Below are 27630 nucleotides of genomic sequence, written 5' to 3' on the forward strand. Positions count from 1 at the left end.
GTTCCACAAAAAATAGAATATGTCCTATTATTGTCTGCATTACAGACAAGGATAGTACTGTTCTATTAGGGACCGCAAAATACATCCGTTTGTGTGCATGAGGCCTTACTGTTGCTCATAAATGAAGTAGCTCTTCTATAGCCCTATTCTGCAGTATGAATTAATGAATTTCTTTATGGCTATGGTGTGAAATTACAGAAGTGTGGGGATGCTTTTCAAGAAGAACAAAGCTTTGTTAAAATATCCTTATAAAAGTTCGAAATTCTGATCATGTTTGGTCCTTGAATTTTTGTTCTGACAACTGTAATAGGCGAAGAAAAGATTTACAAATCTAGTGACTGAGAAATCTTATACTGCACGCTTGTTATGCTCCAATTTCTGTTCATATTACTATAAACATCTATAGTCTATGTCAGACAATCTGCAGGATTAGGAAACCAATATTGTAATCTGCACATTGCAGAAATGGATGGTTACATCACTCCTTCATTTGCCAGGATGGGGTAATATTGTCTGCAGGTAAAAACTGACCTGATGACCTGATGCTAATGGGAGATAAGATGTTCTTCAGAACCGGTAAGATATACTAAGTCTGGCCTTATTTATGACTGTTTCTTCTTGCAGGTGATTACTGTGGATAGTTGTTCCCAGAGCACCCAGATGAGCTCAGAACCGGCAGAATGCAGCAGCCTGAAGAATGAAGAGGACGAATGTAGCAAAAACTGGCTCTCAGTATCCAGTTTTAATCAACTAAGTAAGTGGCCACCTGCTGCTAACGAAACAATATGATCCCTTTCCTAATGTACATTAATCTCCTCAAGTAAGTATCTTCTGTAGTTGAGATAGGACGGTTCCCTACTTGTTCTTGATGTACTTCTGAAAACACAGTTGCTGAAAACAACAAGATTAAAGTATTTGGACTTTGAAGTGGAATAAAGCACACAGAGTACTCCGATAACACAACCTACATCTTAACTGAACTGACCAATAACCTCCAGGATAAATATTGCTTCCATCAGAAATTGGTCTTTTATTAACACCACGAGGGGAGTTTATCATTCCCCCCCCAGGCCAATTTTCTGGCATAAAAAAGTTGCAGACCCCAGGTTTGTAACCTTTGCAACACCTAAATCTACACTGCCCTTGCCTCTTTTTAAAAAGGGGGCATAGTGGGGGTAGAGTGTGGGTGGGGCCATCAGCCCTGGCACATTTATTATCATTTACTCGTTTTCTGGTGTAAATGATGACTGAAGTCTACTCCAGCTATGGGCAGACGTAGATTTAATTTGAGCACACGTCTTGCCAGAGGATATCCCAAATTTCTGACAAGGCCTGTGTCTTGTTATAAAGTAAGTGCATCCTTCGTCGGTGCAGAAGATATCAAAGACTGGTGGAAAACTATTTTATTTAGAGTTTAGAAATTGTTTCTTTCTTAACTTCCTCAGTACTATGCCATTGAAAAGTAAGAAAACATTAGGTAGAGGACTAGAATAAAAGCTCTATTGTTCTCTTGATAGACCTATATAAATATGCAAACAATTGGCTAGTTTTGGTGTCCGCCTCCAAGGCGGAACGGAGCCAAACTGAGCCAAACTAATGCATTCTGAGCGGATCCTTGTCCATTTGTAACATCCTGAAGTATGTCACTAAAACTTCTGTTCCCCTGCTTCATAATGTCAAGTGTTAATGTGTTTCCATCTGATGTAATATAACATTTCCATTTCTATGTCTGTATTGTATATATTTGCTGTAATTCCATGTACACCAGCAGGTGGCAGCAATATGAAGGCAAACCATGGTTAGAGTTGGACCTAGACTGGAATATACCATTCCAGGCTAGCTTCCCCTTATCTGAGGAGGAGTGGAATGTTCCCACATCCTACTTCAGGAGGAGGACAGAAAGTTCTAGGCAGTGTACCAGCCACCCCCTGTTGGGGTAGGCTGCGTGGATAGGAGCTCCCAGAAACAGGGACCCCAACCAGGGATCCAAGCCTCAACCTGAGGCCCAAGATCAACCTTCCCAGCCTGAGTCCCTTACCTCAGCTGGATGACCAAGGAAGCAGCCAACTTCAGAACTATCAGATCTCCAGGAAGAAGCTACCATACCCTGCGAGCAGTCCTGTAAGTAACAGATTCCAAAATACAAGGAGAAGATAAGTACCTCCACAGCTAGTCAGGCCATACTAAGCAGACCCAAGACAGAGCAGAAGATAGATACCTGCCAGACTCTTAAAGGCGTACAAGATGCAGAATATACACTCACCTAAAGAATTATTAGGAACACCTGTTCTATTTCTCATTAATGCAATTATCTAGTCAACCAATCACATGGCAGTTGCTTCAATGCATTTAGGGGTGTGGTCCTGGTCAAGACAATCTCCTGAACTCTAAACTGAATGTCAGAATGGGAAAGAAAGGTGATTTAAGTAATTTTGAGCGTGGCGTGGTTGTTGGCGCCAGATGGGCCGGTCTGAGTATTTCACAATCTTCTCAGTTACTGGGATTTTCACGCACAACCATTTCTAGGGTTTACAAAGAATGGTGTGAAAAGGGAAAAACATCCAGTATGCGGCAGTCCTGTTGGCAAAAATGCCTTGTGGATGCTAGAGGTCAGAGGAGAATGGGCCGACTGATTCAAGCTGATAGAAGAGCAACGTTGACTGAAATAACCACTCGTTACAACCGAGGTATGCAGCAAAGCATTTGTGAAGCCACAACACGCACAACCTTGAGGCGGATGGGCTACAACAGCAGAAGACCCCACCGGGTACCACTCATCTCCACTACAAATAGGAAAAAGAGGCTACAATTTGCACGAGCTCACCAAAATTGGACTGTTGAAGACTGGAAAAATGTTGCCTGGTCTGATGAGTCTCGATTTCTGTGGAGACATTCAAATGGTAGAGTCCGAATTTGGCGTAAACAGAATGAGAACATGTATCCATCCTCTGATGGCTACTTCCAGCAGGATAATGCACCATGTCACAAAGCTCGAATCATTTCAAATTGGTTTCTTGAACATGACAATGAGTTCACTGTACTAAAATGGCCCCCACAGTCACCAGATCTCAACCCAATAGAGCATCTTTGGGATGTGGTGGAACGGGAGCTTCGTGCCCTGGATGTGCATCCCTCGAATCTCCATCAACTGCAAGATGCTATCCTATCAATATGGGCCAACATTTCTCAAGAATGCTATCAGCACCTTGTTGAATCAATGCCACGTAGAATTAAGGCAGTTCTGAAGGCAAAAGGGGGTCCAACACCGTATTAGTATGGTGTTCCTAATAATTCTTAAGGTGAGTGTATATATAATTACTGCCACATATTGCCAATACCTGCTGGGATCCGAGACTATTGCTGTAACATTGTATGGATCTAAGGCTGCATCTTATAACACCAAGTAAAGACAAGTTGGACCCTATTTTCGGTGTGGAATTCCATCATTCCTCCATTACTCCTATTTACAGCACTCAATTTTGTTGCATGTGAGCCAGGATACAGGAGTCCAGCCGTACTACAGGTAGGAGACACTGTTGACACAATACAGAGACAATATCCCCCTCTGGCATTCCTAACCTAGTACGTGTGCTCATACCATCTTAAAGGGCCCTTTTACAGTACCTGCGCAAGCTGCAACTGGCGTCACAAACTTATTCACCTATAAATCTGACCCACTGCATAGCAGCCCCAACTGACCCAGTGTCCTGCTCATTGCACATTCAGAATGCATTAATGGCAAAACTGATCCGGACCTCTTGTGAGAGCCCTGAACGGATCTCACAAACGGAAACCAAAACGCCAGTGTGAAAGTAGCCTAAAGAGAGCCCTGCCCAGTGAAACTACTGTGATAGCATAGGGGAGGTGTGGCTAACTGAGTCATCACTCCTCACTCCTTCTTGATCTGACTGCTGGTCTTGCAAGTCTCTAGAAAGGAGCTAGTATACTTGGAGTGACTTAAAAAATTATATTCAGAAAACTATCCACCCATTTTTTTATACAAATAAATAACAGAATCATAATCAAGTTTTTGATGAACATGTCCTTTTAAAGAGACTCCAATCACAGTCATTTAAGCCCTTTGATGCTGCAGGCAATGGTGACCGAGGAGTTCTATCGAATTTAGAGGTCTAACAATGACCCCCAGGCCTGCCATGTGTGGATGCAAAAGGGAAGGCTGAATAGGCATTCTATCTGTTTTACTGTAACTGACATAGCACACTGCAATGCATAAATATTACAGTGTATTATATGGGTGATCAGAGGAACCTGTGAATATATGATGATCCAACAATGTGGTCTTCATCAATGGTCATCCAAATGCAGTAGATCTAGTAATAATACCCTTTTGATCTAGTGGTTTATTATAATATTTGAGTACAGTTGTTTATTTTATAATATCCCCGGTATCTAGAGCTTTAATATATGACATTTCCGATGGCTAATGATTACTTACATGTTCAGCTTTCTGTGAATGGAAGCTGAAACAAAGCCAACCCTGGTATGATAGTATACATTGTGCAGCATAATAACATTATGTTTTGTTATAAGATTATGTTAACATAATAACATAATGTTTTGATAATGATTGCTATAAGATAAACCTATAATATATAACATTTTCTTCTTTGTAAATTGTATACCGGTACATGATATACTATTTATTAGTGTGTTTCTCAATGTAAATGTAGAATAAAAGAAGACAGTTCTTTTTATATTTGACCAGGATTGGAACACATGAATTATGTTCGGCAGCAACTAAAAGCTCAAGAAATTGGAAGAAATTTATTACAGACCAATGAATACTTGAGGCATTCCCGAGAGGTAAGGGAAACCAATGAAATGTTTGAAAATGATAGTTTTAACATTTTTTGAGTAGTGATTATGTAACTATTGTCACAACTGATTTGGCTGATCTTTAAAAGTGACTTGGGTCCTGGTTTTTACTGCAGAGAGTTATATATTTTGTTTTCAAAAATATTTCATTAAAAGCACAGAAATAAATTATGCTTATAACCATATACATTGCACACTAAAACAGTCTAGTGCCAGGTTTTAACAATAAGTGCACTAACAATGAGTCAAAGTGCGTACATACACGTTTCTGTCTTTAAGAACAAGAAGGTTAAGGGATTTGGACAGCAAAAAGTCGGTGGGGGGTGGTAAGGGCATCCAAGTCGAAAGCTGTATAAAGGGTTACACGTGCGAAAAATATAAGCATCATAGGACTTCACATGAGTGAGAAATTTTTATATCTCTACCAAGGAAGCCATATTTGTTTAAACTTGCCTGAGGTATCGGGTTTTTGTTCCAATCTATCGATAAGATCACATTTCATCAGCCATTGTGATATGAGAGGTGAATTCCAGTAGAGTATTATCAGTACCCTAGCAGCTGCCAACAGGGAGGAGCAAAGGCGTTTGAAGGATGTGGGGCCAGGCAGGTTATTTAAAGGACTTGTATATTTTAAAAGTATTGAAAGGCATACTCCAATGTGTTAAAAGGAAAACCTTGCACACTTGCCATGTGTTTAAGACATAATGGAGTAAAAAAAAAAATCCAGAACATAAAGGAAAAGATATGTTGATGAATCCCATTCAGTTCAATGTTTTATACACCTTCAATAATCATTTATAAATATTATTTACGTAATATAATTTATCTGTACAAAACTGAAGGCGTTTTAATGGAGTGGTAGATTTTCTCCTACATAACAAAGTATGGTCTTTCTTTAGGAGCTACACAACAGTACAGCTCAGATGAAAAGGACTTCCCTGTAAGTACAGTAATCAAGAGCAAATGAGTGACTTTGTTTCTGGATTGTACAAAAGGTTTACCACATAGTCTTTTTCCACTGGTTCTGTATTATTTAAATTACCCACTTGAAGAACATAAATAGGACTCACCTACACACCATAGCTTTCACAATGTATGAAGTATCTTTTACATTCATTCATTCATTGCCCAATGTACTGTACGTTCACTCATTGACCAATACTGAGGATCTTATGTAATAAGACTAGAAGTAGCTCTACATAAAACGTGGGTTATTACAGTTTGTAGGTTAATGACCAGGCAGAGAGCAGTCATTATCTGACAATAACATAAAAGAAGACTCGACAAAATGAACCATTGCCAAAAATATGTTCCGTTTTAGTATCCATCATAAAACAGATGATAGAGAGACAGGGAACATCTTAGGGTTAAATTGTTAACAATATTTAGTTATATGTTGGATTACGAATCAGCAAGTGTGAATCCACCATTCCAACTAACCGGTTTGGTTTTGGACTAAACCCTAATTGTGTTATTCTGGCGCCCCCTTGTATTAACACCTGAATGGGGATCTGGCCTTCACTACAGGGAAGCAACTGGACTACTACCTCCTAGGATAGTCGCGGTGTACTTGGTAGCTGACCCTCTAGGATCAAGGATAAAAAAAATGCACCATAAAATGCAAGACTACCACAGGTATAGCCTGAACAGTCACTAAGACTCGAATGCAGGTTTCTGATATCCAGTGTTTAAGTGCATATTGCAAGTATCTAGATGTTTTTTAAGTTGACTGTAGACCATATTCATAGGACCTCAGTTTCCACACCCTGAAGGCATCTGGAGGCACTTTTGGCTGCGCATTCCTTGTTCATGGGAAGAAAACTGTGCCTGAAATAGAATCTTGCAATGACATGGGTCCTGACAAACACCTAGAGGGCATTTTATATTGAGAAGAATATCATTTATATATGCAGAAATTTGTGATTTTTTTATATTCCTAAATTTAATGTGTCACTTCTTTCCTTCAGTTTTAACTATTGTATCAACATCTGCTTATTGTGCTGTTAGTTAAATATTGCATCATCCATGGTCATGTACTGTGAGAGACCTCAAGGCAGAAAGCAACATTTTATGCATTTAAACCCATTCACTTTCCCAAACTGATTCACTTTTCCTAAACTGAGATTTGTGTAATTAATAGATTCTAATCCTAGTAACAATATAAGGTATCATTGTTTGGTATATACAGTGGGCAAAAAAAAATAAAAAATTGATGGGGCTCCCCATTTCAGTAACAGTATTATATACTGAATGGCTAAATTAGTCTGACCATACACGTTAGATAATTGCCAGCGGATTCTCACCATATTCATTTAGTGTTTTAGCTCTAAAGTGTATTGCGGCAGTCTGATTGTCTCCAATGGCTACTGTTGGAAAGCAAAAGATCAGGCATGTTGCATATAAACATGCCTCATCATTTGTTCCTGTGGTGGTAAGAGCCCGAGATGTCTAGCAACCACTTATTCCTTTCTCCCTAAAGCAATACACAGGACACACTATGTATTCTATGTAAAGCTAGGGACAGTTAGGAAAAAGGCAGACATGAAGTAAACAGATGAGAGAGCAATTTCAGTGAAAGAGGGTAAATGTGCAAAAATGGCGAAAAAATGATATACAGTGAGAAAATTTACTTGTGGTTTAATTTTTAATATTTTGATTATTTATGTTTAGATTATTTTTAAATTATTGCCATTTGTTAGGCTGCTCATTAAAGTGTACTTTTTGTTCTTATTGTAGATTTAGAACTTCATATTCTGTCAAAAGTAAGTAAAATACTATGTAAGAAAAAGTCTATTTGGGTTTCTTTATATTTCTTCGTGAATTTTGAGAATGTTTTGCGAATTCTTTTTTTACATTTTTTTTTCTGCTAGCGGTTATAAATAGAGATAAGTGGATCGAAGCTGACAAAGTGGAATTTGATCCGAATTTCAGGAAAAATTTGATTCGCACCAAAGCCGAATTTACTCGCAAATCAAATTTTTTCCTAAAATGGCTGCTGCACATGTTAGGACATGAAGCAAAGAACTCTGCGAAAGAGGGATCACCCACAATGCCATGCATGTAGCCAATCAGCAGCCAGCCAGCCCCTCTGATGTCACAGCCCTATAAATAGCCTCAGCCATCTTGGATTCTGCCATTTTCTAGTGTACTTAGTGCAGGGAGAGATGTGACAGGCGTTAGGGACAGTGCTAGGAAAGACTTTATTGTGCTGAAAAAATGATTTAGAAGTTCAGGGAAAGATTATTGATAGTGTAAGGAAAGGATAGGGAGGCATTATCTACACTATAAAAGGAGAACAGTGTCCAATAGGTGAGTGTACAGCCTGGGTTATAGGGGCGATTCTATTACACCTTGCTGCACTAACTGGGGATCCAAATTGCATTAAATGATAGCTCAGTAATTCCAGCAAACCTTGCTTGTTATTGGGGAACAAGTGCTGTGTAATAAAGCCATTTACGGGGTGTATTAATAGGAAATATACATATGTCCTATTAGCCTATTATCTGCGGTGAATTTTGATTGTTAGACTTTTTTTGGGGCGTGTATTAATAGGAAAAAGAATATGTCTTAATTGCCGTTCTGGGGTGAAGTTACTTTGCACTACAGCTATTTACGTGTGTATTAATAGAAAATATATGTACATCCTTTTAGCAGTTCTGCAATGAATTTTGATTGTTATACATTTTTTTTGGGTGTAGTAATAATAAGAATAAAATGCGTCCTAATTGCCGTTCTGCGATGAAGTTACATTGTACTACAGCCATTTACGGGGTGTATTAATAGGAAATATATGTACGTCCTATTAGCTGCTCTGCTGTGAATTTATAGATTGTTATACTTTTTTTGGGGGGTGTATTAATAGGAAAAAGGACACTCCTTAATTGTTGTTCTGCGGTGAAGTTATATTGTACCACAGCCATTTACGGGGTGTATTAATAGGAAATATACGTACTGTACAGTCGTGGCCAAAAGTTTTGAGAATTACATAAATATTGGAAATTGGAAAAGTTGCTGCTTAAGTTTTTATAATAGCAATTTGCATATACTCCAGAATGTTATGAAGAGTGATCAGATGAATTGCATAGTCCTTCTTTGCCATGAAAATTAACTTAATCCCAAAAAAACCTTTCCACTGCATTTCATTGCTGTCATTAAAGGACCTGCTGAGATCATTTCAGTAATCGTCTTGTTAACTCAGGTGAGAATGTTGACGAGCACAAGGCTGGAGATCATTATGTCAGGCTGACATGGTGACCTGCAAAGAAACGAGTGCAGCCATCATTGCGTTGCATAAAAATGGCTTCACAGGCAAGGATATTGTGGCTACTAAGATTGCACCTCAATCAACAATTTATAGAATCATCAAGAACTTCAAGGAAAGAGGTTAAATTCTTGTTAAGAAGGCTTCAGGGCGTCCAAGAATGTCCAGCAAGCGCCAGGATCGTCTCCTAAAGAGGATTCAGCTGCGGGATCGGAGTGCCACCAGTGCAGAGATTGCTCAGGAATGGCAGCAGGCAGGTGTGAGCGCATCCGCATGCACAGTGAGGCGAAGACTTTTGGAAGATGGCCTGGTGTCAAGAAGGGCAGCAAAGAAGCCACTTCTCTCCAAAAAAAACATCAGGGACAGATTTAGCTTCTGCAGAAAGTATGGTGAATTGCCTGCTGAGGACTGGGGCAAAGTCATATTCTCCGATGAAGCCTCTTTCCGATTGTGTGGGGCATCTGGAAAAAGGCTTGTCCGGAGAAGAAAAGGTGAGCGCTACCATCAGTCCTGTGTCATGCCAACAGTAAAGCATCCTGAGACCATTCATGTGTGGGGTTGCTTATCATCCAAGGTAGTGGGCTCACTCACAATTTTGCCCAAAAACACAGCCATGAATAAAGAATGGTACCAAAACACCCTCCAACAGCAACTTCTTCCAACAATCCAACAACAGTTTGGTGAAGAACAATGCATTTTCCAGCACGATGGAGCATCGTGCCATAAGGCAAAAGTTATATTTAAGTGGCTCGGGGACCAAACGTTGACATTTTGGGTCCATGGCCTGGAAACTCCCGAGATCTTAATCCCATCTAGAACTTGTGGTCAATCCTCAAGAGGCGGGTGGACAAACAAAAACCCACTAATTCTGATAAACTCCAAGAAGTGATTATGAAAGAATGGGTTGCTATCAGTCAGGAATTGGCCCAGAAGTTGATTGAGAGCATGCCCAGTCGAATTGCAGAGGTCCTGAAAAAGAAGGGCCAACACTGCAAATACTGACTCTTTGCATAAATGTCATGTAATTGTCGATAAAAGCCTTTGAAACGTATGAAGTGCGTGTAATTATATTTCACTACATCACAGAAACAACTGAAACAAAGATCTAAAAGCAGTTAAGCAGCAAACTTTGTGAAAACTAATATTTGTGTCATTCTCAAAACTTTTGGCCACGACTGTATGTCCTATTAGCTGTTCTGCAGGGAATTTTGATTGTTATACTTTTTTTTTGGGGGGTGTATTAATAGGAAAAAGAATACGTCTTAATTGCCATTATGCGGTGAAGTTTCATTGTACTACATCCTTTTTTGAGGTGTATTATTTCAGTTTTAATTATTTTATTATACAGTATGTCAGACAGACAAGTGACAGGCCCTTCAAAGGGAACGGGCAGTGGCCAAATATTTCTGTCACAGGCAGAAGTAGCAGCAGAAAAAGGGGTGGGGTGGGAGCAGGAGTTGCAACGAGAGGCCTGAGCTCCCAGTGTCATGTAGCAGTCGTGTCTTGACCAGCAACCCAGCAATGCTTGAATGGTTGACTCAGTCTTCGACTTCGTCGCAAGTGACATCAGACACCCCCAGGCAAGAGTAGGTGGGTTCCTCTGACATGACGCTTAGTTGGCATGGCCCGGGAGCAGGCCCTGTGCCCCCAACTGTCCTCAACCTGCCTCTGTCATTTTCTGTTCCCTCAGTGCGAGAAGTATTATATGCCGTAGGCTCGGCTCCACTTTTCAGCGAGGACGAGCTACTAGAGGACAGTCAGCAGCTACTGCCTAGCCAAGATCTAGAGGAGACATCTGCCGCTTCCTCCGGTAGGCGGGCAAGTAGTGATAAGTCACGTGGGAGCAGGTATTGCGAGAGGTCAGGCTCCTGGCCCTGAGACCGTTGAGGGGGACATCAGTGACGTGCAGACAGTAACGAATGATGGAGACGATCGCACTTGGGAGCCGGGTGAAGAAGTGTCTTCATCATCAAGAGAAGAGGGTGGCAGCTTGACCGTGAGGCAGCGGCTGAGCCAGCAAGGTGGTAGCATAGCCTTGAGTCAGCAGGGTGGCAGCCGTGGCCCACGGTAGACCACCCGCTTTGCAGACGCTTACTTGCCTGGAAAGTAGTGGTGCAGGGGTTCCCAGAGGCAGCGGTAGCAGGCAGTCAGTGCAGATGGTTGGGGGGAAAATCGCATACTCGGCGGTGTGGCAGTTTTTTGTTAAGCTGCCAGAGTTGGTGAACATGGCCATTTGCCGAATTTGTGGGCAGAAGGTGAAGCGTAGCCAGGGTGAACACATGCAGTTTCACCATAATGTGGCCTGGGAGAACCGTGGCTCCGACGTGGTGGTCCAGCCTGCCGCAGCAACCGCTGCGTCACCCAGTGGCACACACTTGATTTCATGCAGTTAAGGCTCCACCACCTCAGTCGAAGAAAGCCGTCTGTCCTTCCCATCATCTACTGGTACTGATGCTCCTGCTCCTCCTTCTCCTACTCCTCATCAGTCATTTTGTCAGCAATCGATCACTGAAGCGATTGCCAAGAGCCAACAGTATGTGTGCTCTCATCCAACGGCGCAGAAGCTGAATGTGCTCCTGGCCAAGCTGCTTGTACTGCAGTCCCTCCCTTTCTAAGTAGCTTGTGCCGATCCAAGGTGGAGAGTCCCAAGCCATCATTTCTTTGCCAAAAAAGCAGTACCAGTCCTGCACACATATGTAGAACAGAAGGTGGGCCAGTCCTTAAGTCTGTTGGTGTCTGCCAAAGTGCAAGGCAGCGCTGACGTGTGGAGCTGTAACTGCAGTCAAGGACAATATATGTCCTTTATGGCCCACTGGGTAAATGTGATTCCTGCCCAGCCACACCAGCAACTTGGCCAGGTGATACAGCTTCTGCTTCAACGTTCTGATGCTGTTGGTCCTGCAACAATGTCAGTCTATGCCTCCTCATCCTCCACCATGTCCTCAGCCTCCACTGCAGGGACAATTCACAGTGCTCCTCCAGCATACCACATGTGCAGGGCACGACGATGTCACACTGTTCTGCACTTAGTTTGCCTGGGTGAACGGAGTCACACAGGGGAGGAACTGCTCTGCGTCCTTCATCAAGAAATTGAATCCTGGCTTTTTCCTTGACAACTCAAAATCAGAACCATGTTGACCGACAACAGGAAGAACATGGTGTCGGCGCTGCATCAAGGAGGGCTGAGCCATGCGCTGTGCATGGCGCATGTGTTCAATCTGGTTGTAAAGTGCTTCCTGAAATCTTCACCCCATCTGCAAGACATCCTGGAAATGGCCAGGAAACTTTGCATGCACTTCCATCCACTCATACACAGCAAAGCACACCCTCCTTCAGCTGCAAAGGCAGAATGGCGTCCCCCAACATAGGCTGATATGCGACGTTTCCATCCGTTGGAATTCCAACCTCCATATTTTGTTGTTCAATTACTTTATTAGTAAGATCAGAGAAAATGATGTGATACAACATGAACAGACCTCGATTGCAGGTCGAGGCTGCGTACATAAATGAACAGACAATCGTAAGGACTTCACATTTGGGAGATGATGAACACTGTCGAGAAATAGGACGAACGAAGAGTATACAGCATCAAATATATATGCGTAATGAGTCCCCAACACGGTGCACTGATACACAAATACAAGACGGGAGACACATAAGGAGGAAAAAGGGGGGGGGACTGATTTCTGATAAGCAATATAGTGAAAAACGGTTCCTTTAAATACTGACATCTGCCCTGCTCAACCGTGATTAGAATTCCCTGGAACCCTTGAACAAAATCCAAGGAGTCCTAAAAAGCAATGTAGTGAAAAATGGTTCCTTTAAGTACTGGCATCAACCCTGCTCAACCATAATTGAAATTCACTGGAACCCTTGAACAAAATCCAGGGGGTCCAAGTATTTGTTAGTATTGCCTGTATCTTCCGCTAGGAGCTCCTCCATTCTATGAATTTTCTCAAAAGTGTTGAGCCAGTCTTTAAACTGAAAAGCAATAGTGGATTTCCTTATCTAGGTATGACCAGGCAAGCGGCTTGCACAAAGAATCTCAGGAGGCCTTTTTTCAACGTGGAGATAGAACCAGGAAACATAGAAAACAGCGCCCCCTCTAGAGTCCATCTGGTAGTGCTACCGCTGACCTGGCCATAGAGGTCATTCAGGGACTTCCAGGAGGGTGTTAGTCTACTACAGTACCACAGATGTGTGTCATGTTGCCCACCTCCTGGCCACACCGCCAACATGTACTAGGGCATGAAGGGTAATAGTAATGTGTATCAGGTCTGGTGTTATGTACCACCTGGACAAGATCTTAAAGTTTTTTTCCTGGAGTCTGCAGCTTACGGACGACTTATGTGATAACACAAACGCCTTCTCCCATTGGTCTGAAGAGAATGACTTCCCTAGTTCTCTTTCCCATGCTCTTACAAAAGGCAGGGCAGAAACGGAGTCATCCCTCTGGAGCAGCCCGTAAACCAGAGACACTAGATGTGTGGGGGGAGATGATTTGAGGCAGAGTGATTCGAAGGCAGTGAGGTCCATAGAGAGTCTTTCCTTGGGGCCCAAGGAGGTTAGAAAAGTTTCAGAATGCCATAACAGAGCCATGCCCCTCTAGCCGAACCACCTAGAAAGGAAGACAGTGGACGTATAGAGCCTTTCTCTGTGACTTGAGATACAGTAGGGTTGTCTACCCGTTCAATACCCAAAAGTGACTTTCGACCTACGCCCATATCAAAGAGGGGGGTAAGGGGGCTAGGGAATTTGGTGAGGCCTAGGGATACTGCACTTCTATCCCATATACGTAGTATGCCAGAGGTCATTAGAGGGAGCCGCAGAGGTCTTTTAGTCTTAGAAATCCAGAGCAGATTCTGAACTGGAAAACCTACCGCCTGATTCTCAAATTGAATTTATCTTTTGAAATGTCCATTATGGAACCAGTCCAAAATATATGAAAGGATTGCGGCTTTGTGATACTTTGGGAGGTCTGGGACCCCTGCGCCTCCCCTCAACCTGTGGCGGACCAGGAATCTCATCCCCAACCTAGGATTAGAACCTGCCCAGATGAATTTTAGGAACATGGATCTAAAAGCCCTGAAGAAACCGCTCGGCAAGGGTATGGGAATAGTGCGGAAGAGGTACAAGATTCGTGGGAGTATATTCATTTTAAGTGCGTGAATCCTACCAAACCAGGATATCTGTAAATTCTTCCATATCTGCAAATCCTTTCTGATGTCCTCAATAAGGGGAGTGAAGTTTAGTGGAAAGAGATCTGAGGAGTTAGAGGGAATAACCGTGCCTAAATATACAATATGTCCTTGGGCCCAGCGGAAAGGAAATGAGGATTGCAGAGTATTGACCAGGGCTGACGGCAATGTGATATTAAGAACCTCTGACTTATGGAGGTTAACTTTAAAGTTGCTAAGATCTCCGAAGGTCAAAAATTCCTTCATAATATTAGGAAAGCTGACCATTGGGTCTGTACAATAAATAAGGAGATCATCTGCATAAATGGCGATTTCCGACTCCAGTTCTCCCAGTCTCAGGCCCCTGATAGACTCATTGGCTCTGAGAGCTCTGGCCAGGAATTCCATAACCATAATGTACAGAAGATGGGAAAGTGGGCACCCCTGTCTGGTGCCATTACGGATACGGAAGGGTGTCGATAGTGAGCCTGGGCGCTAGGGTCTCGGTACAGAGCAAGGATTCTAGTGATCATTCTAGGGCCGAAACCGAACGCCCTCAGGGACTCGCCCAAAAAGGTCCAATCCACACGATCGAGCGCTTTTTCTGCGTCTATCGAGAGAAGACAGAGGGGGGACCCTGTTTTGTTAGCCCTATTTATGATGGCCAGAGAGCGTATGGTATTATCTCTGGTTTCCCTTCCCGGGACAAAACCTGCCTGATCTACGTGGATCAAAGAGGACATAAATGGCTTTAATCTGTCTGCTAAAATTTTTGCGTAGATCTTTACATCCACATTAATCAGAGTGATTGGACGGTAGTTACTACAGGCCAGAGGATCCCCCAGTGCCATCAGATCAGCCCCTCCATGTCCCCAAGTGCCATCTGCCCCTCCATGCCATTCATTGCTGGCTGTCCCCCTTCAGTGCCATGTCCCCAGCGGGAGTGAAATAAAGTACTTGCCTTTCCTGTAGGGGCGCCACTCCGCAACTCCCGTCACACAGTGTCGGGTCATAGTGCGCTCTTACATGCACTATGACCTGATGATGTATCAGGATCCAGTGCAGCGTGGTACGGGTCGGCGGGTGACCTCGGAGCAGTAAGTAATAGCAAGCGCTTTACTCCCGCTCCGTGGTCACATGACACAAACCGATCCTCGATGCAAAAAATTTGAATCAAGGATTTTTTTGTGTCGATTTACTCTATTCAATCGAGTAATTGTTTCAGCCTTAGCTAACACTCTTTCCACTCTGTCAGGGGGGCTCTACTTGTATAAGTGTTTAATGGAACAGGTTCTGTAGAAATCTATGTGGAATCAGCTGACGACGGTGTAAAAGGAGTGCCCTCTTTCACGCTATAGTAAGATCTTGGGCCTCTGCACGGTTATTTATACCTGGCGCTAACATTGACCTGTAAAGCTGAGTTCACACTTTAGTTATTTGGTCAGTTTTAGCCCCATAAAGTGTGCAGTGATTCTAAGAGCGACGCCTGTCAAGTGTGTGTCATACTGACTCACAGTATTGTTTTACTATCACAACAGACTCCCTATGCGTGTTTCTGCGAGGCACAGTGTTCTACACCACTATACAGGCTTTCTGCAGCCAGGAAATAGCTGTTTTTTTTTAATGAGATTCGTCACAAATAAATTCGGATCAAATCGAATCTTTTTGGAAAATTTGAGAAATTCACTTAATCTCTAGGTATTAATGATATCTACAGACATTTTGGGGGAAATGTATCTCCCCCTCTGTGCCCAAAAACTTGCACCAAAAAGTTGCAAAGGTTGGTGCACTGAACAGGAACATTTTCTGACTCTATGGGGGTTTTATATACCTCTTGCCACTTTATTTTTTTTTAATATATTCTTTATTATTATATACTCATTTATACATTTATTCATACAGATTATTGTATACACTTTTCCTATTTTCTTTTACACAATAAACAATTGGTTGAAATTTATTTTAACCTATTCCTCCCACTCTGCCTGTTGCTTTGTCCACTCCTGAAGGCGGACAGAAGAGAGACCAGGAAAAAAAAAAAAAAGTAGTTGGTGGTTGGGGCTGGCAAAATTAGTTGGTGGTTGGGGCTGGCATAGGGGGTCAGTCAAATAAATTACAATCTACTCTAGGAAACTGGCATAAATTATAGTAAAAATCTACACCAGCTCCCTTGCTTGTGTAGATCTCCTTTTAGGAACCTGGACCTAGACAAACGTGCAAAAATTAAGAGGCATGCTCCTCTTAATAATTGTGGCACATCTGATGCCATCAGGGGACAGATTAAGACTGGCGTGTAATACTCTAGTTATGATAAATGTCTCACTTTATTTCTGTGGGGTAAATTTAACATTCCCTTTGTGCCAGAATTCGGACAAAAAAAAGTCGCAAATTTTGAAACATTTCATCTATGCACAATATTTGCAACTTTTCTTTATTTTATGCGCTGCTCTTGCTACTTTCAAAAAATGAGTGGAAAAATGGGCATCATTACCTATGTTAATTTAGTGTACAACAGGTTTAGAACTGGAGAAACAAGTATTGTTTTTGAAGATGTGCCAGATTTATCAAACAACACGTAATATTTGACAAATTTAGGGCATGTTAGGCTGAGTTCAAATCAGCATCCAGCCTTTCCGTTTTCTTGCTCCGTTATAGGAGCAGGAGAATGGAAAGGACTTATTAGGCACATAACTGAGCCGAACGAAGCCTACGGACTCCATAGACTATAATAGGGTCCGTTAGTTTTCCACTCAGAGGAACATTTTTGAAGCGGAGACAAAAGTCTTGCACGCACAACTTGTGTCTCCACTTCAAAACTCTTCCTCTGAGCGGAAACCTAGCGAACCCCATTATAGTCTGTAGGCTCCGTCGGCTCCGTTACAGTTGCAAGAAAAAGTATGTGAACCCTTTGGAATTATATGGATTCCTGCACAAATTGATCATAAAATGTGATCTGATCTTCATCTAAGTCACAACAATAGACAATCACAGTCTGCTTAAACTAATAACACACAAAGAATTAAATGTTACCATGTTTTTATTGAACACACCATGTAAACATTCACAGTGCAGGTTGAAAAAGTATGTGAACCCTTGAATTTAATAACTGGTTTAACCTCCTTTGGCAGCAACTTCAACCAAATGTTTCCTGTAGTTGCAGATCAGACGTGCACAACGGTCAGGAGTAATTCTTGACCATTCCTCTACAGAACTGTTTCAGTTCACCAATATTCTTGGGATGTCTGGTGTGAATCGCTTTCTTGAGGTCATGCCACAGCATCTCAATCGGGTTGAGGTCAGGACCCTGACTGGGCCACTCCAGAAGGCGTATTTTCCTTCTGTTTAAGCCATTCTGTTGTTGATTTACTTCTATGCTTTGGGTCGTTGTCCTGTTGCAACACCCATCTTCTTTTGGGCTTCAGCTGGTGGACAGATGGCCTTAAGTTCTCCTGCAAAATGTCTTGATAAACTTGGGAATTTATTTTTCCTTCGATGATAGCAATCCGTCCAGGCCCTGATGCAGCAAACCAGCCCCAAACCATGATGCCCCCACCGCCATACTTCACAGTTGGGATGAGGTTTTGATGTTGGTGTGCTGTGCCTCTTTTTCTCCACACATAGTGTTGTGTGTTTCTTCCAAACAACTCAACTTTGGTTTTATCTGTCCACAGAATATTTTGCCAGTACTGCTGTGGAACATCCAGGTGCTCTTGTGCAAACTGTAAACATGCAGCAATGTTTTTTTGGACAGCAGTGACTTCCTCTGTGGTATCCTCCCATGAAATCCATTCTTGTTTAGTGTTTTACGTATGGTGGATTCGCTAACAGGGATGTTAGTATATGCCAGAGACTTTTGTAAGTCTTTAGCTGACACTCTAGGATTCTTCTTCACCTCATTAAGCAGTCTGCGCTGTGCTCTTGCAGTCATCTTTTCAGGACGGTCACTCCTAGGGAGAGTAGCAGCAGTGCTGAACTTTCTCCATTTGTAGACAATTTATCTATTTTGGACTGATGAACAGCAAGGCTTTTGGAGATACTTTTATAACCCTTTCCAGCTTTATGCAATTCAGCAATTCTTAATCGTAGGTCTTCTGAGAGCTCTTTTGTGCTAGGCATCATTCACATCAGGTAATGCTTCTTGTGAAAAGTAAACCCAGAACTGGTGTGTGTTTTTTATAGGGCAGGGCAGCTGTAACCAACACCTCCAATCTCATCTCATTGATTGGACTCCAGTTGGCTAACACCTCACTCCAATTAGCTCTTGGAGATGTCATTAGTCTAGGGGTTCGCATACTTTTTCCACCTGCACTGTGAATGTTTACATGGTGTGTTCAATAAAAACATGGTAACATTTAATTATTTGTGTGTTATTAGTTTAAGCAGACTGTGATTGTCTATTGTTGTGACATAGATAAAGATCAGATCACATTTTATGACCAATTTGTGCAGAAATACATATCATTCCAAAGGGTTCACATACTTTTTCTTGCAACTGTATGTGCCTAATCCATTTTTTCTGTTCTCCTGCTCCTATAACGCTGATGCGAACTCAGCCTTATGGCAGCAGAGACTGAAGAAACACTGATTTAAAAAATTGTCTTCACGATGAAATCCATATTTTGTGCCAAATTCTACTGTAATTCGAGCAATCATATGAGGTACAATTACAGCTCTCGAATGGATCTGTGTATATAAAGATCAGCAGCACTGCAATGCATAGGGCACCTGACAGTCATGTAAACGGTCAAATGATCTGGTGTGTGGTCATTAACACGTTGAGAATCAGTAAACTTTCACTGTCTGTTCACACAACATTGCGTAAATAAGTAATATTCCAGTTATTTCCAGTTATATCCAGAATATTCCAGTTATTTCCAGTTATATCCAGTTTTTCAGCTCCTTTCTTAAATTAACCTTTTCTCAGAATTTTGTAATAAACTTGTCTTGTTAAAACCAATACAGGCTGCCTGCTCACTAAGGTATCAGATTTAGTCACCCCCAAAGAAGTCTATGGGGGCGGGGGAGAAGTGAGCAGCACAGTGAGCAGAAACATGCAAGCTTGATACAGTACTTAGTACTACGTGTTATATATATATCACCCCAAGTGCTTTATTGACATCTATACCACTCAGCACTTCTCTCTAATGGCCTACGAGCATGTTTGATCCAGGAAACGCGCTCCATGTGATGTTCACATTTCCCAGACTGAACAATGCTGCTCTGACCCAAACCTACAGCATCATAATGATTTATAATGCTGTGAGTGCCTTCCTAACCACAGGTCTACTGTACTATACTCACATGCCCTGTGACTGGGCATGAACTGACAGTAGCATAAGTCATGGGCTGTTAGTTTCAGTTTGATGAGCAATGTTCAGTCCGGGAAGAGCAGCCATCATATGGAGCATGTTTCCTGGACCAAACACCCTAGTGTGACATTAACCATATGATGGTTCTTATTTACTGAGTGACAGTTATGGAGAAGAATATGTCATGTCCATGTATAGTCTCTATGGGGAGACATGATACCAGCTAGTCTTCACCTAACCAGCTCAGAAACAACTGCTAATTAGAGATGCAGTATGCAAAGGATAAAATGGCAAAAAAGTCAGTTAATGGTCATTTATAGTGCTGTTACTCTGGTATACACATATTGCAGCTTATTCTGAAAAATTAATTTGAAATGATGGGTACACTTTACGATATATAACATGAAGAGGATCAATAAATGATTTATATGTACTTAAAGAGTGTACCATGGTGCCATACAAATGTACTGCAGGTGGTGCCGTAGACATTAGAGTCATGTGCCATATTTAATATTATAAACCACATCTATTTTTAAGAGGGATATTTTTGTATTTAACAGGAAACAAGACTCTGTATAATAGTATATGGTGCAATACTGTACCTTATTGTTTACATTCAGAATAGACAAAGGTTCATGCACACAATTATATTACAGCTACGTACAACCTACATGTTGTACAGATATGAAATACAGCAACATCTGAACAAAGGGAATGTCTAGCGCCGAGCATAAAGGTGAAATAAAAACTTAGGGGCTCATTTATTAATCTGAAATACGCCTATATTAGGCATACAGTATTTCAGATGCTGAATGTGGCGCAACGGTTAGTTGCACTTCAATCTGCGACTTTCCCCCGCTCAATCCAGGTCTTAAAAAAGTGGCTGTGGCATGGCTGGGAAGGGGAGGGGCCGGCAGGTTTATGTGAAGAAAATGGCCTGAATGTAGGCCAGGTAGGAAGATGTCTTACAGACATCTGGATGCGCCGAAGATATGTAGAGGCCTCTTCAAAACTGCAGCAGATCCACTGCCAGAGCAGGGCTTTATTAAGATTGGTGTCTAAAATGCCGGTCTTAATAAATGGCCGCCTTAGTTGATTGAATTTACATTAAAAACCAGTGGAGCATTCCTACATTGAAAATGGGCATGGAAACTCGCTGACATGGTTCACAAAGAGACTCTTAAGACAATATATGCAGAATCTGTTCCGGTGCTCAATTTCCCTAGGTGGTGAGCAGATACTTTTTGCTTGCTACATTGAATACAGCACATATAGCATATATAGTTATGTCTTTGATATCATAAAGAAACTTGGAATGGCCTCTTTGTCAGATTCTGTATGAAAGACATGTGTTGCATGATATATCAAGCAATGTATCACAGATGCATTCTTTCCTAGAAGTATTGTTTTTTAGCAGTAAGTACAGAGGGGGAATGTATCACACTCTGCACTCCAGAATTCTGACTTAAAAAAGGTTGTAAAATAAGGGCTTTGTGAAATTTTAAGAACTTTTTACATTTTTACACCACTCCAGTTTTGAAAAGTGGTTGGTAAAGTAGGTGTGGTTAGCTATGCTAATGAGTTTTACTCCAGATTTATCATTGAGACATTTTAAAACATCACTAAAAATTCACAAAATTGCGCCATCCAATATAAAGGGGGCATAGGGAAACTGGAGTAGCATTTCTAGATACTTGTGTTAGATTTAAAGCATACCTGCGTTTAAAAAAAATAAAGTTTGCGTAAAGGCTGAGCTTCTTTGTACAATAATAACTGCAAAGGAATAGGTCTTCTTAGGGCATCCCTAATGCCTTTTTCAGCCTAATTATTCCCCTCTTCAGCTGCACAGCTAGATGTATTTCTCTCAGAAGCAGGGGGCCTCTCCATTTTATGGAATGTGCCAGCACTGTACTGTCACACCGGTGACAGGTTTGAGAAGGTCTGAAAGATTATTTGCTCATTAGTGATCTGACAGCATCTTTTGGTTTCACTTTGTCTGTGTGTTGCTTGTATGTCCACACCTCCTGTTCAGGTGTGGATCATGTGACCTTTACCTCCCCCTATTTAGTTTGACTTCACCCATCACTCCTTGCTCTGGATAGCTTCATTTAGTGTTGGAAGAGCTGGAGTGTGGTTCTAGTTGAAGTCCTAATCATCCATCATCCATCATCCTTAGAAGTTAAGTGTTCCGCTTCTTGTGTTTTGTATTCCCCCCCCCCCTCTGTTGTTTACTAGGCCTCAGTGAGATGCTGGTTCCTTCACCAGGGAAGGAGTGGGTTGTCTCTGCCCTGTCATTAAGTCTAGGGCATCTGACGGCCACCAGGGTTTTCTAGGTTCCTGTGTATGGGCATCTCTACCATCGAGAGGTGCCCATACGGATAGGAGTTAGGGCCAGGAGCAGGGTTTCATAGGTGGTGACCCTTTTCCTTCCCTAGCGGTGAGGCCTAGTGTCTTTTCCCTTCCGTCTTGTTGTCTTTTGGTGTTCTCCCCTACTACATCCGTGACATGTACTGCTGTTACATCCTTCCCCTTACTTCCCATTATGTTTGATTTCAGCTGCTGAGCTCATATAATAGAAAGAGGGTTAAATTACACTTACAGAAAGGCAGCTGTGTAGAAGCAATTCTTTTATCAGGCTCAGGATTTCAGCTAGCTCTTACATGCCCCCACTTCCTCTCTGCTGTCTTCTGTGTCTCTGTTACTAGAGATGGATATTACTAGAGTTGAGCGGACACCTGAATGTTCGGGTTCGACGGGTTCGGCCGAACTTTGGAAAAAAGTTTGAGTTCGGGACCCGAACTTGACCCCGAACCCTATTGAAGTCAACGGGGACCCGAACTTTTGAGCACTAAAATGGCTGTAAAAATGTCATGGAAAGGGCTAGAGGGCTGCAAATGGCGTCAACATGTGGTTAAGAGCATGGCAAGTGCTCTGCAAACAAATGTGGATAGGGAAATGACTTAAAATAACATAAAATACATAAAAATAAAAAATAATTATCTTGATCTAGGAGGACCAGGTCCATATGGAGTAGGAGGTTGAGGAGGCGGTGGATGTGGCGGTGTAGGTGGAAGCGGCGGTGGAGGAGGAGGAGGAAGTAGCCTACACTGCTTTTTGGTTTTAAATTTTATTTTTAAAAGTAGGGTACACCCCAAAACATTGGGAAATATAACCTGTGATAGCCCCCTCCAGTCATGCTAAACACACGTTCAGACAATATACTGGCTGCAGGGCAGGCCTGCACCTCCAAGGGGTAAAGGGCAAGCTCAGGCCATGTGCCCAATTTGGAGACCCAGAAGTTGCAGGGGCTGACCCCTGTCAGTCAGTTCGTGTAGGCGTGTGCACACTTACTGCCCCACCATGTCGCACGTCCCCGTGATGTTCACGATCCAATTTGATATCAACTTTCAATGTTCTTTTATGCGCCTACCATGGTGACCATGGGTGGCGGGGAATCAGGGTTCCAGGCCAGAGAGGGAGCGTGAGAAAGAGAGACCACATCCAAGGGAGGATTCATTTTTTCAAATTTCAAATTATAGAGTTGAAATATGGGAGAAATTATTAAAGCGTAAAAGTGTGACAACTTTTCAAAGTTTAAGCATTGAATGAAAGGATGTGGTGCGCATTAATTACTGAATAATTTATTACATTTTATTCCCTGTCACCTATGCATAGCAGGTGTTTATTCACGTCTAAAATTGTATAATTTAAACCAAAGAATGTAACAGGAAAATTATTGAAATTTATTAAGCTGTCAACTAGGTATAGGAGTAGTACATCACACCCAAAAATTGGTGAATTTCACCAGAATATATAACTGACAATTTTTTTTTGTTTAACCTGTCTACTAGGTATAGCAGTGGTACTATACACCCAAAAATTGGTTAATTTCACCATAAAATGTAAATTACTATTTATTTTTTAACCGGCCTACTAGGTATAGCAGTGGTACTATACACCCAAAAATTGGTTAATTTCACCCGAAAAAGTAAATGACAATATTTTTTTTTGTTTAACCTGTCTACTAGCTATAGCAGTGGTACTATGCACCCCAAAAATTTTTAATTTCACCATAAAATGAAATGATATAAAATAAAACACGTACAAAAAAAAATATGGATTTATGAGGTGGAGTTCCATATGGAGTAGGAATTTGAGGAGGCGGTGGACGTAGCGGAGTAGGTGGAAGCGGCGGTGGAGGAGGACGAGATAGCCAACACAGGTTTTTGGTTTTAATTACATTTTGTAAAATTAAGGTACACTCCAAAAGAGTGTGAAATATCCAAAATACAAACATGAGCAATTGCGCTGCAGTATAACATGGCTGCTTAGTGCCGGTATACATGTCTATTCTGCACAAGGTACGGACAAGTCCTGAGGGATCCATGCCTGGTTCATTTTAATGAACGTGAGCTTGTCCACATTGGCTGTAAACAGGTGGCTGCGCTTGTCTGTGATGACGCCCCCTGCCGTGCTAAACACACGTTCAGATAATACACTGGCTGCAGGGCAGGCCAGCACCTCCAAGGCGTAAAGGGAAAGCTCATGCCATGTGCCCAATTTGGAGACCCAGAAGTTGAAGGGAGTAGGTGGAAGCGGCGGTGGAGGAGGACGACCCGTCATTCAGTACATGTAGGCGTGTGCACACATACTGCTCCACCATGTTGGTGAAATGCTGCCTCCTGCTAAGACGTTCCATATCAGCTGGTGGTGCTGGTTGTTGTGGCGTGATGACAAAGCTTTTCCACATTTCGGCCATGCTAACCCTGCCTTCTGAGGTGCACCAGCTGCGTTGGCGACCTCTTCCTCGTCCTCTGCCTTCGCCTTGTGCTTCCACTGTGCCCCCGCTGTCAGGTGGGAATGCCACCAGCAGCGCGTCTACCAGCGTGTGCTTGTACTCGCGCATATTATGATCACGTTCCAGTGAGGGAATTAAGGACGGTACGTTGTCCTTGTAATAGGGATCCAGCAGCGTGGCCACCCAGTAATCAGCACAAGTTAGAATGTGGGCAACTCGGCGGTTGTTGCGGAGACACTGCAGCATGTAATCGTTCATGTGTGCCGGCTGCCCAGAGGCAACGAAAAACTGTCCTCTGTGGGAGGTGTATCGTCTGTGTCCTCTGTATCCCCCCATCCACGCACCAGTGATGGCCATGAGCTGGTCTGGGTGCCACCCTGCTGTGAACATGGTTCCTCCTTCTCCATCTACTCCTCCTCATCATCCTCCAGAACTGTGCCCTGGCTGGACAATTGTGTACCTTGGGTTTGTGGGTGCAGGAACCCACCCTCGGAGCCACTTGGGAATGACTGGCCGGAAAACCTACAAAATGATCCCTCTTCCTCCTCCTCTTCCTGTGCCAAATCCTCTTCCATCCTCACCAGGAGCGTTTTTTCAAGGAGGCATAGAAGTGGGATAGTAACGCTGATAACGGCGTTATCGGCACTGGCCATGTTGGTGGAGTACTCGAAACAGCGCAACAAGGAACACAGGTCTCGCATGGAGGCCCAGTCATTGGTGGTGAAGTGGTGCTGTTCCGCCGAGCGACTCACCCGTGCGTGCTGCAGCTGAAACTCCACTATCGCCTGCTGCTGCTCGCACAGTCTGGCCAGCATGTGCAAGGTGGAGTTCCACCTTGTGGGCACGTCGCATATGAGACGGTGAGCGGGAAGGCCGAAGTTACGCTACAGCGCTGACAGGCGAGCAGCAGCAGGGTGAGAATGCCGAAAGCGCGCACAGACGGCCCGCACTTTATGCAGCAGCTCTGGCATGTCGGGGTAATTTTTTATGAATCTCTGCACCACCAAATTCAGCACATGCGCCAGGCAAGGGATGTGCATCAAACCGGCTAGTCCCAGAGCTGCTACAAGATTTCGCCCATTATCGCACACCACCAGGCCGGGCTTGAGGCTGACTGGCACAAACCACTCATCGGTCTGTTGTTCAAGGCCCGTCCACAGCTCTTGCGTGGTGTGGGGTTTGTCCCCCAAACAGATAAGTTTTAAAACTGCCTGCTGTCGTTTACCCCTGGCTGTGCTGAAGTTGGCGGTGAAGGTGTTACGCTGACCGGATGAGGAGCTGGTAGAGGATGAGAAAGCAGAGTAGGCAGAGGAAGCAACAGGAGGCCAACTGAAGCGCCCTGCAATCCTCGGTGGTGGAAGGACATGCGCCAAACTGCCATCCGCCTCAGGCCCAGCCACCACTGCATTTACCCAGTGTGCTGTTATGGAGATATAATGGCCCTGACCGTGCTTACTGGTCCACGTATCCGTAGTCAGGTGCACCTTGCCACAGATGGCGTTGCGCAGTGCACACCCAATATTGTCCCCTACTTGGTTGTGAAGAGAAGGAATAGCTCGCCTTGAAAAGTAGTGGCGGCTGGGCACGACGTACTGTGGGACAGCCACCGCCATAAGGCCTTTAAAACTATCCGTCTCCACCAGATGGAATGACAGCATTTCAAAGGCCAGTAATTTAGAAATACTGGCATTCAGGGCTAGGGATCGCGGGTGGGTAGGGGGTACTTCCTCTTCCTCTCCAGCGTTTGGGATATGGATAGCTGAACGCTTCCGTGGGACATTGTGGAGATGCTTGGTGACCCAGGTGTTGGTGTTGCTGGCAGATCCTCTGTTTGCGGGGTGCCAGGTGGCAGTCACTCCAGAGGTGGATGAAGAAGCCGCGACTGCAGCAGAAGAGGAAGTAGGAGGAGCCAGAGACCTTTCTTGGTTTTTGAAGTGTCTACTCCACTGCAGCTCGTGCTTTGCACTTAAATGCCTGGTCATGCAGGTTGTGCTCAGGTTGAGAATGTTTATGCCTCGCTTCAGGCTCTGATTGCACAGCGTGCAAACCACTCGTGTCTTGTCGTCAGCACATTGTCTGAAGAACTGCCACGCCAGGGAACTCCTTGGGGCTGGCTTTGGTGTGCTCGGTCCCTTGCTGCTGTGGGCAGTAGAAGGCGTACTGTCTAGAAAACAACCACTCCGCTTTTGCACCCTGCTCCCTCTTCTGCTGTGCTGGTGGCTGTGTGCGACCACCGCCTCTTCCTCCGAACTACACAGGTCACTCGCATGACCTTGATTCCATATGGGGTCAAGGACCTCATCGTCCTCCACATCATCTTTCACCCAGTCTTCACCCCTGACTTCCTTGTCGGTCTGCACACTTTCGAAAGTTCCAGCAGTTGGCACCTGTGTTTCGTCATCATCCGAGACGTGCTGCGATGGTCCTCCCATGTACTCATCTTGAAAGATAAGTGGTTGGGCATTGGTGCACTAAATCTCTTAGACTTATGGTGCAGGGCTAGGTGGATGGCCTGGCAAACCCTGCTAACAGAGTCATCAAAAAGCAGAATAGACTGCTGCATGACTTGGGGCTCAGACTGCTTGGCTGATTTGCAAGGGGGTGAGGTGAAAGACTGTGGACATCTGCTGCAGGTGCCAACTGTGGTCTTTCAGCAGGAGACTGGGTGGGAGACAATGTGAAGGAACTGGATCCACTGTCAGCAACCCAATCTACTATCGCCTGTACTTGTTCAGGCCTCACCATTCGTAGAGCAGCATTAGGCCCGACCAAATACCGCTGCAGGTTTTGTCGCCTACTCGCACCTGAGGAAGGGGTTTCACTTGTGCGTGTAGCTGGCACAGATCGACCACATCCTCTCCCTGCAACAGGAGCTCCACCAGCAGCACCACGACCTGGGCCACGTCCCTTATTTGACGCTCTCCTCATATTTTTCAAATTTAGGATCTTGCCCTAAATGGGTGTTTAATTAATGGTAGAATAGAACGACAATATGTAAAGGGTATATCTCACACGGCCTGAACCAGACTAGGCCTCAATAAAAGATTTTTTTGCCCAAAATGGCTGTATTTCAAATGCCTGAATCAAACCCCTGTATGTATAGAGTGTATCTCACACGGTCTGAACCAGTGTAGGCCTGAAGTAAATATTTCTTTGCCCAAAATGGCTGTATTTCAAATGGCTGTATTTCAAATCCCTGAATCAAACCCCTGTATGTAGAGGTAGTATCTCAAAGGGCCTGAACCAGTG

At 43.4% G+C, this 27630-nt stretch overlaps 1 protein-coding gene across 3 annotated transcripts in view; it reads left to right on the top strand.

Moving 5' to 3' along the window:
- The window catches only part of TRPM6 (transient receptor potential cation channel subfamily M member 6), a 262839-nt gene that overhangs the window by 163421 nt on the left and 71788 nt on the right, over positions 1 to 27630 (top strand). For 2 of the 3 annotated variants that reach the window (XM_040417069.1, XM_040417070.1), the window contains 4 exons: positions 625 to 754; positions 4727 to 4824; positions 5736 to 5776; positions 7573 to 7598. In XM_040417069.1, coding sequence (XP_040273003.1) covers positions 625 to 754; positions 4727 to 4824; positions 5736 to 5776; positions 7573 to 7598 — 295 coding nt within the window. Of the gene's footprint in view, positions 1 to 624; positions 821 to 4726; positions 4825 to 5735; positions 5777 to 7572; positions 7599 to 27630 lie in introns of those variants that run through there. The other variant, XM_040417071.1, reaches the window with a different exon arrangement.

The sequence above is a fragment of the Bufo bufo genome, chromosome 2, assembly GCF_905171765.1.
Source record: "Bufo bufo chromosome 2, aBufBuf1.1, whole genome shotgun sequence".
NCBI lineage: Eukaryota > Metazoa > Chordata > Amphibia > Anura > Bufonidae > Bufo > Bufo bufo.